General features: G+C 43.9%; 1 protein-coding gene across 2 annotated transcripts in view; it reads left to right on the forward strand.

Annotated features, from left to right (window-relative positions):
• Positions 1–15,785, forward strand: part of ddx42 (DEAD (Asp-Glu-Ala-Asp) box helicase 42) — a 78,242-nt gene that overhangs the window by 1,721 nt on the left and 60,736 nt on the right. For both annotated transcript variants that reach the window (XM_078223707.1, XM_078223708.1), the window contains exon 2: positions 14,533–14,760. In XM_078223707.1, coding sequence (XP_078079833.1) covers positions 14,540–14,760 — 221 coding nt within the window. In that variant the 5' untranslated portion in view covers positions 14,533–14,539. The remainder of the gene's footprint in view (positions 1–14,532; positions 14,761–15,785) is intronic.

A 15,785-nucleotide genomic window follows, 5' to 3' on the forward strand; every position in this document is an offset into this window, starting at 1 on the left:
CTTTGGACCTTATGATGGAGGGGAGGTCATTGAAGCAGCTGAAGATTGTTGGGCCTTGGATACCACCCTGAGGGACTCCTGCAGAGATGTCCTGGAGCTGAGATGACTGACCCTCCACAACCACAACCATTTTCCTATGTACCAGTTTAACTACTCTCAGATGTAGTCTTGTCCACATGTTTCTTTATTTGGTATCTTTTTAAAGTTTTTTTTAAAGTTTATTTATTAGTGTCACAAGTAGGTTTAAATTAACACTGCAATGAAGTTACTGTGAAAATCCCCTGGTCGCCACACACCGGCGCCTGTTTGGGTACACTGAGGGAGAATGTAGCATAATCAATGCACCCAACCGGCACATCTTTCGGGCTATGGGAGGAACCGGAGCACCCGGAGGAAACTCATGCAGACACGGAGAATGTGCAGACTCCACACACACAGTGTCACCCTAGCCGGGAATCGAACTCGGGTCCCTGGCCTGTGAGTGCTAACCACTGTGCCACCATGCTGGCCATCTTGAGAGCAGACTGACGGGAATGTCATTTTGTGAAGGTCTTGGCATTTTACTAACCATCTTAAAAGGGATATAACTTTCTTCTGGGTTTGTTAGTGATCATCCTGGGGTGGCACAGTGGTTAGTACTGCTGTCTCACAGCGCCAGGGACCCGAGTTTGATTCCCGGCTTGGCTCACTGTCTGTGCGGAATCTGCACGTTCTCCCTATGTCTGCGTGGTTTTCCTCCAAGTGCTCCAGTTACCTCCCACAGTCCAAAAGACATGCCGGTTAGGTGCAGTTACCATGCTAAATTCTCCCTCAGTGTACCCGAACAGGTGCTGGAGTGTGGTGACTTGGGGATTTTCACAGTAACTTTATTGCAGTGTTAATATAAGCTGACTTGTGACACTAATAAATAAACTTTTCAAACTTTTTATTGACATTGTCACAAACGCACAAATGCCATTGTATAAATCCAAGTTTTTTTTTCTTTGGTCTGAAGTGATTTGAGGATCTATATGACTGGATCTTTAAACTATCACGAACAAAGAAAATAATTATAAATGCTTTTGGAAAGTTGCCCTTTATATTTAGAGTACCATTTGGTAAAAGTCATGTTACAGCTATACAAGCTCTTGTACTGTATTCAGTTGGGGACAACACACTACAGAGAGGCTATTTGGTCTTCAAGGAATTGCAGCACAGATTTACCAGAGTACCTGGTTTCCAGGGTTAAATTATGAGGGATGATTACGCAAACTAGAAATGTGTTCCCTGGAATTAAGAACACAAAGCGGTGATTGTTTTCAAGTCATTAAAGGGAACAGTAAGGATCGAGAGAAACGATTTCCACTGGCTCAGGATAGAGGCTGTGACCAAAAATTGAAGTGGAGATGCCAGCGTTGGACTGGGCTGAACACAGTAAGAAGTCTCACAACACCAGGTTAAAGTCCAACAGGTTTACTTGGTAGCAAATACCATAAGCTTTCGGAGCACTGCTCCTTTGTCAGATGGAGTGGAAATGTGCTCTCAAACAGTGCAAACAGACACAAAATCAAGTTGCAGAATACTGATTAGAATGCGAATCCTACAGCCAGCCAGGTCTTAAAGGTACAGACAATGTGGGTGGAGGGAACATTAAACACAGGTTAAAGAGATGTGTATTGTCTCCAGACAGAACAGCTAGTGAGATGCTGCAAGCCCAGGCGGCAAGCTGTGGGGGTTACTGATAATGTGACATAAATCCAACATCCCGGTTTAGGCCGTCCTCATGTGTGCGGAACTTGGCTATCAGTTTCTGCTCAGCGACTCTGCGCTGTCGTGTGTCGTGAAGGCCGCCTTGGAGAACGCTTACCTGAAGATCCAAGGCTGAATGCCCGTGACTGCTGAAGTGCTCCCCCACAGGAAGAGAACAGTCTTGCCTGGTGATTGTCGAATGGTGTTCATTCATCCGTTGTCGTAGCGTCTGCATGGTTTCCCCAATGTACCATGCCTCGGGACATCCTTTCCTGCAGCGTATCAGGTAGACAACGTTGGCCGAGTTGCAAGAGTAGGTACCGTGTACCTGGTAGATGGTGTTCTCACGTGAGATGATGGCATCCGTGTCGATGATCCGGCATGTCTTGCAGAGGTTGCTGTGGCAGGGTTGTGTGGTGTCGTGGTCACTGTTCTCCTGAAGGCTGGGTAGTTTGCTGCGGACAATGGTCTGTTTGAGGTTGCGTGGTTGTTTGAAGGCAAGAAGTGGGGGTGTGGGGATGGCCTTGGCGAGATGTTCGTCTTCATCAATGACATGTTGAAGGCTCCGGAGGAGATGCCGTAGCTTCTCCGCTCCGGGGAAGTACTGGACGACGAAGGGTACTCTGTCCACCGTGTCCCGTGTTTGTCTTCTGAGGAGGTCGGTGTGGTTTTTCGCTGTGGCGCGTCGGAACTGTTGATCAATGAGTCGAGCGCCATATCCTGTTCTTATGAGGGCATCTTTCAGCATCTGGAGGTGTCTGTTGCGATCCTCCTCATCCGAGCAGATCCTGTGTAGACGGAGGGCTTGTCCATAGGGGATGGCTTCTTTAACGTGTTTAGGGTGGAAGCTGGAGAAGTGGAGCATCATGAGGTTATCTGTGGGCTTGTGGTACAGTAAGGTGCTGAGGTGACCGTCCTTAATGGAGATGCGTGTGTCCAATTGAAGCCAGACTTTTCGGAGTGAAACGAGGAAATGCTTTCTTTCCATAGCACTATTTTGAAGAAAAGCAGGGAAGTTCTTCTAAGAACCAAAATCTATCCCTCAATCAGCATCAAAAACATAGTTTATCCTATCGTTATCGCATTCCTGTTTATGGGAACTTGCTGTATGAAAACTGGCCTTTCTAAAGTGCTTTATAGCCAATGAAATACTTTAAAATTGTAGCAATAAACTGTTGCCATTTAGGAAATGCGGGAGCCAATTTGTACACTGATTGCTCTCATGAACGAGAGTGTGAGAATAACCAGATAATCTGTGTTTGTGATGTTGTTATGAGGCATAAGTATCGGCTTGGACACTGGGGAATAACTGCCCTGTTTTTCCTCAACATAGTGCCATGGCTGCTTTTACATCCACCTGCAATGGCAGATGATACCTGAGTTTCATATCTCATCTGAAACAGAGCACCTCCAACATTCCAGCACTCCCCATCAAATGTCAGCTTGATTATTGCACTTATTCTAGAGTGGGACTTGAATTCAAACTTCTGACTCAAGTAACAGTGCTACTAACTTGGCACATGATTTGCCTTCATTATTTCCAACTTTTCACCATTTGGAAGGCACGTTGTTCTATTCTTTTTAGATTCAATGTGGTGACATTACATTTGCCTGCACTGAAATCCATTTATCACAGTTTTTCCCAGAATCTGTCAATATCTCTTTTAATTTTATGCTCCATTTTATATTGCTTACAGTACGGCTTATCATTGGGTCATAAGCAAGCTTGATTATGTGGCTGTCTATCCCATCATATAAGTAATTAATAAGCACAATTGAAGCCCAGTACAAATCCTCACAGAATCACATCCTGCCAATTAGCGTATCTACCCACTATTTCTACTTTCTGTCATCTGCCGCTCAGTTAATTTCCAAACAGATCAATCGTTACCTTCAGTTCTATTTGCTTGTGATAACAGTCTCAAAGGAGTAACTTTATCAATTTATTGACTGTAGTAATTTCCTGATAACAGATATTATGCTAGCAGATTTAAAATTCTCTGATTAACTAGCAGACTGATTTGTCATCTGAAGGAACAGTTTCTGAATCAAGAGAACTTTGGAAGATTAATATTGAGCATCAAAAATGTTCTCATCTACCCAAACCCTCAGATGGAAGCCATCTGGAAGATTTGTCACTGCTTAGGGCCATTATTGTCTTCAATAGTGTAATTTTGTTCAGATTATTTTGTTGAGTCCCCATCTCTGATTCAAAATCAGTGTCCTTGGCGAGTCTGTCACCTGTACTGACCATTGTTCATAGAATCCCGACAGCACAGAAGGAGGATGCATTGGCAGAACATCTTGCCCTGGCCCACCTCGCTGCCCTATCCCCATAACCCATATATTTACCCCAGTAATCCCCCTAACCTACACATGTTGGGACATTAAGGGACAATTTAGCATGGCCAATCCACCTAACCTGCACATCTTTAGTCTGTGGGAAGAAACCGGAGTACCCGGAGGAAACCCATGCAGATACGGGAGAACATGCAAACTCCACACAGTCACCCAAGGCTCGAATTGATCCTGGGTCCCTGGCGCTGTGAAGCAGCAATAACCACCGTGCCGCCGCCTTGTTGCAAAGTAACAATTTAAAATGTCTGCCATTATCTTTCTTTTCATTTAGAACACCATTATACATTTTCAAAAAGGCCAGATTATTTCTGATCGCTTGCTTTTAAATACAAGTGTAAACATTTTTGTATTGATTTTGATGTTTTCATAAGCTGTATATAAGTAGTGTTTGCTACTGCACAGAGCGATCAGCACGTAGTGATCTGGTAACTGAGCGCTAAATTGGGAATTTGGTGCAGAGGGTAAGAGGTTTTGCTTTTTGTTTTTTTTCCCCTCCAGTCGCTGGTGAGTGTTCTTTTGTCTCCAAGCAAAGAAACTGTGTGATGTGCTAACATTTGAATTTACCATTGCTAATTTAGTTAAGTAATCAAATAAATAGGTTAGATGGACATGGCAGGACAAGTGGTATGCCACGGATGTTATTTTGGATTGTGCAATGAGGCAGGGTTAATTGGTAATCTCATAGTAAAAGATCCATTGGGATAAAGTGATTATACAATGGAATTCAACTATAAATTTGAAAGTGACTGTTTATTCCAAAACAAGAATCTTAAATTTACTAAGCCAATTACATAGGTTTGAGGGAAAGCTGGCTATAGTTGATAAGTTAAATAGACTAAATGGTATGGTGATAAATTAAACATGGGGAAATATTTAAGGAAATAATTCAACCTGTTCAACAATAATACATTCTATTAGAAAACATGAACTAGGCCAGAAATATCCATACAGGGCTTTCTAAGGAAGTCAGGGACAATATCAGAACGTTTTGGAAACCAGAAAAGGGCCATCAAATTGTTCATGAAAAGGGAAAAGATAAACTGAGTAAACTATTCAGATGAGAGCTTTTACTACTATACAGAAAGGAGGAGAGTAGCTAAAGTAAACATTAGTTCCCTATAGATAGACACAGGATAAACTTATGGAGAATGAGGTGATGGCAGAGATATGGAACAGGTCCGACAGCTCCCCAGGACCTGATGGACTACATCATTGGGTACTAAAAGAGATGGTGGCACAGTGGTTAGCACTGCTGTCTCACAGCGTCAGGGACCCAAGTTCAATTCCAGCCTCGGGTCACTGTCTGTGTGGAGTTTGCACATTTTTGCATGTCTGCGTGGGTTTCCTCCGGGTGCTCCAGTTTCTTCCCACAGTCCAAAGATGTACAGGTTGGGTTGATTGGCCACGCTAAGTTGACCATAATGTCAAGGGGATTAGCAGGGTAAATATGTGGGGTTGTAGGAATTGGGCCTGGGTGGGATTGTGGTCGGTGCAGACTCGATGGGCCGAATGGCCTCCTTCTGCACTGTAAGGATTCTATGATTCTGTAATGGTGGTTATGATTTTCCAGAGCTCTATTGATTCTCAAACAGTCCCAGTGGATTGGAATTCGTAAATGTAATTCCACAATTTAAGAAAGTTGGGAGAGAAAATAAGGACATATAGTTAGCTTGACATCAGCCATTGGGAAAATGCTGGAATCTTTTAAGGAAGTCTTAATGCACTGAGAAAATCACTGTACATTCAGGCAAAGTGTGAAAATCACATTTGATATTTCAGTGATTTTTGAGAGTATATCTTAATAGGGTACAAGAAAGGGAACCAGTGGATGGCTAAGACCATAAGATATAGGAACAGGAGTAGACTGTTCGGCCCCTCGAGCCTGCTCCACCATTCAATAGGATCATGGCCGATCCGACATTTCTCATGTCCGCTTTCCTGCCCTTTCCCCGTAACCCTTGATTCTCTTTCTGATCAAAAATCTATCTATCTCAGCCTTAAAGATACACAAGGAATCTTCCCCACAGCTCTCTGTGGCAAGGATTTCCAAAGACTTTCAACCCTCTGAGCGAAGAAATTTCTTCTAATCTCAGTCTTAAATTGGCGCTACTTTAATCTGAGAATACACCCTCTGGTCCTAAACTCTCACACGAGGGGAAACATCATCTCAGCATTTACCATGTCTAGCCCCTTAAGAATCCAATATGTTTCAATGAGATCACCTCTCATTCTCCTAAATTCCAATGAGTAGAGTCCCTCATAAGACAGGGATCATCCGAGTGAACGTTCTCTGAACTGTTTCTAATAAAATATCTTCCCTTAAATAAAGAGACCAAAGCTCATAGGGCCAACAATCCATTAGCCTTCTTGATTACCTGCTGCACCTGTGTGCTAGCTTTCTTTGTTTTGTGCACAAGTTCCCCCAAGTCCCTTTGTGTTGCAGCTTTCTGCAGTTTTCCTCCAGTTTTAATTTCCAAAAGGCTTCCATTAAGTACCATACAAAAGTTCATTTTGCAAGATAAGGGCTCGTGGAGTTGGGGTAATATGTTAGCAAGGACGAAAGGTTAGTTAACAAACAGGAGGCAGAGAGTAGGGATATACAAACTATGGGCAGGAGTAGGCCACTGAGCCTTTCGAGCCTGTCCGGCCATTCAGTAACATCATGGCTGACCAGATTGTACTTTCATCCTCACATTCCTGCCTACCCACCATAACATTCCACTCCTTCATTTATCAAGAATCTATCGAGTTCTGCCTTACAAATATTCAAAATACTCTGCTTCCACTGCCTTTTCAGGAAGAGAGCTTCAAAGACTCTCAACCCTTTGAGAGAAAATAAATTCTCCTCATCTCCGTTTAATATGAGTGATCTTTTTTTTTAAACATTCTGAATTCGCCCACAAGAGGAAACATCCTCTCCACATCCACACCGTCAATATCCCTCAGGATCTTAAATGTTTAGATCAAGCTGCCTCTTACTCTTCTAAACTCTACTGGATATACATCTAACCTCTTCCAATCTTTCCTCATAAGACAACCTACCCATTCCTGGTATTAGTCTGGTAAACATTCTCTGAACTCCTTCTAACACATTAACATCTTTTCTTAAATAAGACGACTAATACTGTGCACAATACTCCGGCTATGGTCTCACCAATGCCCTGTACAACTGAAACATAACTTCCCCAATTTTGGAATTAATTCCCCTCACAGTAAACCATAACATTCTATTCTGTGACACCCAGATCCTTCTGCACCTCAGAGTTCTGTATTCCCCCATGCTTTTAGATAAGATGCTTTTTATTCGCCCTGCCAAAATAGACAGTTTCACATTTTCCCACGTTATACTCCATTTGCCAGATTTTTACCCACTCAGTTAACCTATCTGTGTCCATTTGTACCCTCTACGTCCTTTTCACAATTTACCTACCTACTGATAAATGGGTGATTTTCAACTTGGCAAACTGTCTAGTGGAGTGTCACAAGGATCAGTGCTGCGGTCTTGGCTATTTATAATCCATATTCATTAATAAGTCAATAATTAGACAAAGAGACTAGAGTGTAAAGTATCTAAGTTTGCTCTTGATACAAAGCTCAGATTGTAAACTTTGGAAAGGACACAGGCTGCAAAGAGAAATAGACAGGTTTAAATAGCAACATGATGACAAATGCAGTATGATGTTGGGATGTATGAGATTATTCACTTTGGTCATAAGAATTGAAAAGCAAAATACATTTTAAAAGGCATGAAAGAAATAAATGTTGATGTTCAGAGGGACTTGGACGTTACACAGACAGGTTGCATGGAGGGTATAGCAAGCTTTTAGGAAGGAAAATGACAAGTTCACCTTTATTACAAAGGACTGGAGAACAATTGAACAGGGTTTTGATGAGACCACTCCTGGAATACTGGGTGCAGTTTTGATCTCCATATTTCATTGTAAGTGGTGTAGGGAGGGTTCATCAGACTGGTTCCTAGGTTGAGAAGATTGCCCTATGATAGTAGGCTGTGTAAATTGGGCCCATAGGCCAGAACTTTACCACTTTTAGACTGTGCTAGGCAGGCGTGGAATTGGGTGACTTGCCCAGTTCTCTCCTTCTCTCTCTCTCTTCTCTTCTTCTTCTCTCTCTCTCTTTCCCCAGCAGGGATCTGACAAACAAAGAGTGCAGTCAGAACCCTGCTACTGCAGGCCGCCTCAAGTCGTCGTTCCTCTCCACCCCCCTCCCTGTGGGGGACCACGGCCCAAGATGCAGCCCCTGTCACCCAGACACCCCTTCCCTCCCCCACTGATTGCAGACCTACCATCCCGTTCTCCCCCGCCGCCCCCCCCCCCCCCCCCCCCCCCACCCACCATCCCGTTCCATCCCCCCCCCCCCTCACTGATCGTGCAGAGTGGCAGCGGGCCCCCTCTCCCCATTAGTCCCGCCCCCATGTCCCCACTTCCTGGCACTACCCGATGGGTATTGCCCAGGTGCCAGGCTGGCAGTGCCAAGGTGCCAGGCTGGCACTGGCACTACCCAAGGGGCAACCCCACCTTGCCCTCGGCCTCCCTGTGGGGGGTCTTAAAGTCCTCCAGTTCCACTGGCGAGGCCATGGGGAGCATGTCTATTCCTCGCCGGAGAGAACTTCTCGCGGCCAAGGCCATAAAGGCAAGTGAGCCCCGAAAATTGAGCACTGGGCTCGCTAATCAGATGTAAAAGAGCATTTCCATGGTTTTAAATAAACTATTCAGCTGCTTGCCCATTTCCGGCAAGAGGCTGACCACACCGGAAATCCTGGGGCTGTAAAATGGCACTGGTCGCGACAACCAGCGCCAATCGTGCTACTCGCTTTACGCCCTACTTTACGGCCATTACGACCCGAAAAAGGGCAGAATGTGGTTGTAAAATACCGCCTATAATCTCTAGACTTCAGAAGACTGAGGTGTGATCTTTTGAAACATACAAGATCCTGAAGGGGTTTAAGGGGCTCGATGTTGAGGTTGTTTCTCCTGCATGGGGGCACAGTCTCAGGATAAGGATTGATCATTTGGGGCTGAGATGAGGAGAAATGTATTCACTCGGAGAGTTTTTAGTCTTTGGAATTCTCAATTCCAGAGGGTTGCAGATGCTTCTTTATTGAGTACATATAAGGCTGGGACTGTCTCAGTGAATCAAGATATATGTGGAGCAGGTGGGAAAGTGGAGTTGGGCTGATGATCAGCCATGATTGCATTAAATGTTGGAGCAGGCTGCATGGTCTGCTAATTTTTATATTCTTGTATCATTTGCAAGTTTCTTTCAATATTCACATTCTGTAGCTCTTGCTATCTGTTTTGTCACCCTTTGTTGTTCTTTGTATGTATCCGAGTGGACAAGTAGTGGTCTTGCGCGCTATGGTTATAAACTGGTTCCTTTTAAATTCTGTTTTGAACACCAGTTACACCAGTCCAAAGATGTGCGGGTTAGGTTGGTTGGCCATGCTAAAATTGCCCCTTAGTGTCCTGGGATGTGTAGATTAGAGGGATTAGCGGGTAAAATATGTAGGAATATGGGGGTAGGGCCTGGGTGGGATTGTGGTCGGTGCAGACTCGATGGACCGAATGGCCTCTTTCTGTACTGTAGGGTTTCTATGATTTCTTACTGATGTTTTGATGAATTCTTCATTAACAGATTTTCTCAGTTTGTCATTCTATTGAAATCAGCCGTATCAAATTTAGAATTTAGTGACAGTTTTGTTTTTTTCAATTAAATGCATCATTGAACTTGATCATATGATCACTTAAATTAATGTTCACACACTATCCGGCTGTCTAATCGAGCTCAATACTCATTAAATCAAACATTGTTCATCTTACATAACAGTATAAGGAGGAGCAGGAGTAGACCATTCAAAAGGTCATTGCTGATCCCTTTCCTGCTTGACCTTCACCCTTGTAGATCAAAAGTCTGTCTAATCCACCATTTGTGTGATCAAGCCCCTTCAGAATCTTTTATGTTTCAATAAGATTATTCTGAACTCCTAATGAGTTATTGGCTCAACCTTTTCTCCTAAGACAATCCCTTCATCCAAGGAATCAGCTTCTGAGCTGCTCTACACTGTATTCTAGGTCTCACCAATGGCCTGTAAGAAGACTTCCCAACTTGTATACTCCATTACCTTTGCAATAAAGGCCAACATTGCTGGTACCTCTGCATGCTAATTTTCTGAGAGTCATATACGAGGACACCCAGATTCCTCTGTGGAGTTGCATTCTGCAGTCCCAATTTAAATAATATTCTGTTTTTATTATTTTCCACCTGACCCTTTCCCATTTACTGGGTTAAAATTCCTGCCCAGTTCAGATGAAGCCCATTACAATTGTATCGTTTCTTGTCTTTCAATTGAACTTTACTTTCCCAGACCACTCCTCAGTTATGTGTTCATTTCCCTAAGATGCTTAATCTATATCAATTTGCATGTGACTCAGGTAACGAGGTCTGTTCTAATTTAGCTCCCAGCACCTGATATTCTCTGAATGAGTAGCTATGCTGGGCAATGTGAAATTTCTCAGCTACCTAGTAGATATTCTAATCAAGCTCTCTCGTTCAGTCATAAGAAGGCTCAACACTGCTTGTTAGGCTTATCTACTAGAGAATAAAAGTGACCATACTGTACAAACTCTTGCTACAAAAGCTACATGTTTGGGTACTGGAAATCATGAAATAAAAACAGGAAATGCTTGAAGTACTCAGCACTTTTTTTCAGATCACTGACCTTTTTTTTATTCATTCGTGGGACATGGGCATCACTGGCTGGCCAGCATTTAGTGCCCATCCCTAGCTGCCCTTGAGAAGGTGGTGGTGAGCTGCCTTCTTGAATCGCTGCAGTCCATGTTCTGTGGGTTGATCCACAATGCCGTTAGGGAGGGAATTCCAAGATTTTGACCCAGCGACTGCGAAGGAACGGCGATGTATTTCCAAGTCAGGTTGGTGAGTGGCTTGGAAGGGAACTTGCAGGTGGTGGTGTTCCCCATGTATCTTGTCCTTCGAGATGGAAGTGGTCATGGGTTTGGAAGATGCTGTCTAAGGATCTTTGGTGAATTGCTGCAGTGCATCTTGTAGTTAGTACACACTGCTGCTACTGAGCATCGGTGGTGGAGGGATTGAATGTTTGTAGATGTGGTGCTTTGTCCTGGATGGTGTCGAGCTTCTCGGGTGTTGTTGGAGCTGCACCCATCCAGGCAAATGGGGAGTATTCCATCACACTCCTGACTTGTGCCTTGTGGATGGTGGATAGGCTTTGGGGAGTCAGGAGGTGAGTTGCTCGCCGCAGTATTCCTAGCCTCTGACCTGCTCTTGCAGCCACTGAGTTTATGTGGTGAGTCCAGTTGAGTTTCTAGTCAATGGTAACCCCAAGGATGTTGACAGTGGGGGATTCAGTGATGGTTACACCATTGAATGTCATGGGGCGGTGGTTAGAGTGTCTCTTATTGATGATGGTCATTGCCTGGCATTTGTGTGGCACGGATGTTACTTACCACTTGTCAGCCCAAGCCTGGATATTGTCCAGATCTTGTTGCATTTGAACATGGACTGCTTCAGTATCTGAGGAGTCGCGAATGGTGCTGAACATTGAGCAATCATCGGCGAACATCCCCACTTCTGACCTTATGATGGAGGGAAGGTCATTGATAAAGCAGCTGAAGATTGTTGGGCCGAGGGAAGGAACCAACAAGAGGAAAAAACAAACTTTACCTCATGCTTACCAATCTGCCGGCTGCAGATGCATCTGTCCATGACAGTATCGGTAAGAGTGATACTGCACAGTCCTTGTGGAGATGAAGTCCCTCCCGCCTTCACATTGCGAATAACCTTCATTGTGTTGATGTGGTTGATGCGCAAGGACTGTGCGGTGGTCACTCTTACCGATAATTGTCATGGACAGATGCATTTGCAGCCGGCAGATTGGTACAGATGAGGTAAAGTTTGTTTCTTCCTCTTGTTGGTTCCTTCCCTAGGCCCAACAATCTTCAGCTGTTTCATCAATGATCTTCTCTCCATCATTAGGTCAGAAGCGAGGGTGTTCGCTGATGATTGTACAATGTTCAGCACCATTCGCGACTGCTCAGACACTGAAGCTGTTCATGTTCAAATGCAACAAGGTCTGGACAATATCCAGGTTTGAGCTGACAAGTGGTAAGTAACATTCGTGCCACACAAATGCCAGGCAATGACCATCACCAATAAGAGACACTCTAACCACCTTCACCACCTGCTGCAGACCCAGTCTAGCAGTTCTATTCTTTAGGACCCGACCAGCTCGATCAGTAGTGCTGCTGCCGAGCCACTCTTGGTGGTGGACATGGAAATCCCCCATCCAGAGTACATTTTGCGCCCTCACCACCCTCAGTGCTTCCTCCAAGTGTTGTTCAACATGGAGGACTATTGATTCATCAGCTGAAGGAGGACGGTACGTGGTAACCAGTAAGGGGTTTCTTTGCCCATGTTTAACCTGCAGCCATGAGACTTCATGGGGTCTGGAGTCAATGTTAAGGACTCCCAGGGCAACTCCCTCTGGACTGTATACCACTGTGCCGCACCTCTGCTGGGTCTGTCCTGCCGGTGGGACAGGATATATTCAGGGATGGTTATGGTGGTGTCTGGGGTGCTAACTGCAAGGAATTGTATTTTCTACCCTCCACTCTGGGGTAGTGTGATAGTCCCCATATAGAGCTTCATATCACATGCTATTATTTGCTTACCTATGTCCTTGTGAAGGTACCGAACAACTTGGAGCCCATTCTTAGTCCCTTATTTGGGTGAACAAAGTAAGAACAAAGAAAATTACAGCACAGGGACAGGCCCTTTGGCCCACCAAGCCTGCACCGACCATGCTGCCCAACTGAACTAAAACCCCCTAGCCTTCCGGGGACCATATCCCTCTATTTCCATCCTTTTCATGTATTTGTCCAGATGCCTCTTAAAACTCACTATCGTATCTGCTTCCACTACCTCCCCTGGCAGCGAGTTCCAGGCACCTACCACCCTCTGCATACAAAAACTAGCCTCGTACGTCTCCTTTAAACCTTGCCCCTCGCATCTTAAACCAATGCCCCTTAGTAACTGACTCTTCTACTCTGGGGGAAAAAGCTTCTGACTATCCACTCTATCCATGCCCCTCATAATCTTGTAGACTTCTATCAGGTCGCCCCCTCAACCTCCAGTGAGAACAAACCAAGTTTCTTCAACCTCTCCTCATAGCTAATGTCCTCCATACCAGGCAACATCCTGGTAAATCTTTTCTGTACCCTTTCCAAAGCCTCCACATCCTTCAGGTAGTGTGGCGACCAGAATTGAACACTATATTCCAAGTGCAGCTTAACTAAGGTTCTATAAAGCTGCAACATGACTTGCCAATTTTTAAACTCAATGCCCCAGCCGATGAAGGCAAGCATGCCGTATGCCTTCTTGACTACCTTCTCCACCTGCCTTGCCACTTTCAGTGACCTGTGTACCTGTACACCCAGATCCCTCTGCCTATCAATACTCTTAAGGGTTCTGCCATTACTGTATATTTCCTATCTTTATTAGACCTTCCAAAATGCATTACCTCACATTTGTCCGGAATAAATTCCATCTACCATCTCTCTGCCCAAGTCTCCAACTGATCGATATCCTGCTTATCCTCTGATGGTCCTCATCGTTATCCGCAAATCCACCAATCTTTGTGTCATCCGCAAACTTACTAATCAAACCAGATACATTATCTTCCAAATCATTTATATATAAACAGTCCATTGTTTCCTCTGATTTTATTTGTTGTGCGTGGCCTATTCATTTAAGTGCATGCGGCCCTTTAAATTTCTTAGCCCAGCCACACTCCTGGGGTAATGACTGATTTATGTTCATCGGAAATTCCTGCGTGGGAATTTCTGGTTTGCTTTGCAGCTTAAAGGGAACATTGGCGCATTCCCTCACCCAAACCTTCATCGAGAGCAGAAATCAGCCACTTACCAATAAGTGGGCATGGGCAGCAACCCCATCCGGTGGGATAACTAGGAGGCAGAGCCCTCTCATTTCTCACCTCAACTGAACTGAGAATCAGAGCAAACCACTGAAATCCATATTGCTGCTAGCCAAGAAAGTTTAATATATTAGCCTATTGATCCTCCAAGCACCGTTAATAACTTCATAAAATGTTTCACTCGCAATATATTTTAGGTAAATATTAATTTGACTGCTAGCTGTCCTGTCTGAACTATGTAACCCTTGCTGACTGTTCTGCTGATATAACCCCTGATCCTTTTAGTGTAGTTTATGTTTTTGGGCTGGCATTTTCTTTTTCATTTCCCTTTTTAATTCAAAAGACTTTCTCATTGCGAAGGACTGGAGGATCTTTTCCTGTCTGTCATTGTTTGTAAAATGAAGTTTCAGGATGAAAGTGATTTAGAGAGCACCAGTAACACCTGGTTTATGTTTATACAGCTAAAGAATGAACTGGAATAAAGGAGGCGGTGGAGCGAAGAGGGGATTTGGTTTTGGTGGCTTTGCCATTACACCTGGGAAGAAGGAAGAGCCAAAGCTCCCGAAGACATCGCACTCTGTATTCGGTCCGCTGGGCCCTCCGGGAGGCTATGGAAAAACACAGCCTGCCCAAACACCTTGTTTCTATAAAGTGGGCTCTAAACGCCCAAACTTCGATGAAGAAAATGCGTGAGTATTGTAGAATTAGCTGTTCGTTAATCAGGGAAAAATATAAAGAGAATAACCTCACCATCTTTGTGTACAGGAGGAGGCTATTCAGGCCCTTGAACCTGTTCCATTCAATTAAATCATGGCTGATTTGTATCTTCACTCCTTTTACCCACATTGGTTCTGAACTCTTTAATACCTTCATCTTCCAAGAATCTTACTTCTTTGTTTTGAAACTTCCAATTGAAGCCCAGCCTCATTGACTTTCGTGCAGTTTCTTCTTTCCTCTGTTGTGGGTTGTTGCAAGCAAAATGTTTCTTACAGATTGAAATTGAGTGGGTCACAACAGCTGATGATTTTGATGCATGAATTGGTTACAGTTTAACTTTAAACTAATTGCAGATAGTTTCAAATTAATTTAAATAGTCTTTATGTTAAATATAAAGTTTCTGTATTGTCTGATTTTATTGATCACTGCTGGCCTTATCATTGATACTTGAGAATGAATCAAAAGGCGAGCGAGAATCCTGCACCCATGTCTTCAAATACTTTTATAAACTGAAAATGTTTATCTATTTCTAATACCACAGGAATTGTATGCTTGGTGCATTTTGCTGATATGAAATGGAAGCATCCTTGAAAGACACAATAGGGAATAAACCAATTCCAGAGTGATTTGGATACATTGGGGATTGAGACTGACAGCAAATGATGTTTAATGTGAACTGATACAAGGGGAATAAACAGTGGGAATATAAAGCGAATGGTAAAAGTCTACAAGGCTTGTCCATCTTTTTCAAGTTGGGTGGGGCGGGGGGGGGGCGGAACCATGTTTCAATTCTTTTCTCGCTCAAGGGGCTGATGAGCAAACTTTGGCAAGAATAGGTTTGGCAGAACATTAAATATAAATTTCTTAATGTGAAAGCAATAAATTAATAAAAAAATGACCATTAAAAAGTGCCATGCAGCGGAGTTAACCAATAAAACCTTCTTTGTCTTTTTGCTTATGAAACGGAGCTTGAGTAGCCTCCATGTCCTGGTTGCCA

This window comes from Mustelus asterias, chromosome 11, assembly GCF_964213995.1.
Source record: "Mustelus asterias chromosome 11, sMusAst1.hap1.1, whole genome shotgun sequence".
Lineage (NCBI taxonomy): Eukaryota > Metazoa > Chordata > Chondrichthyes > Carcharhiniformes > Triakidae > Mustelus > Mustelus asterias.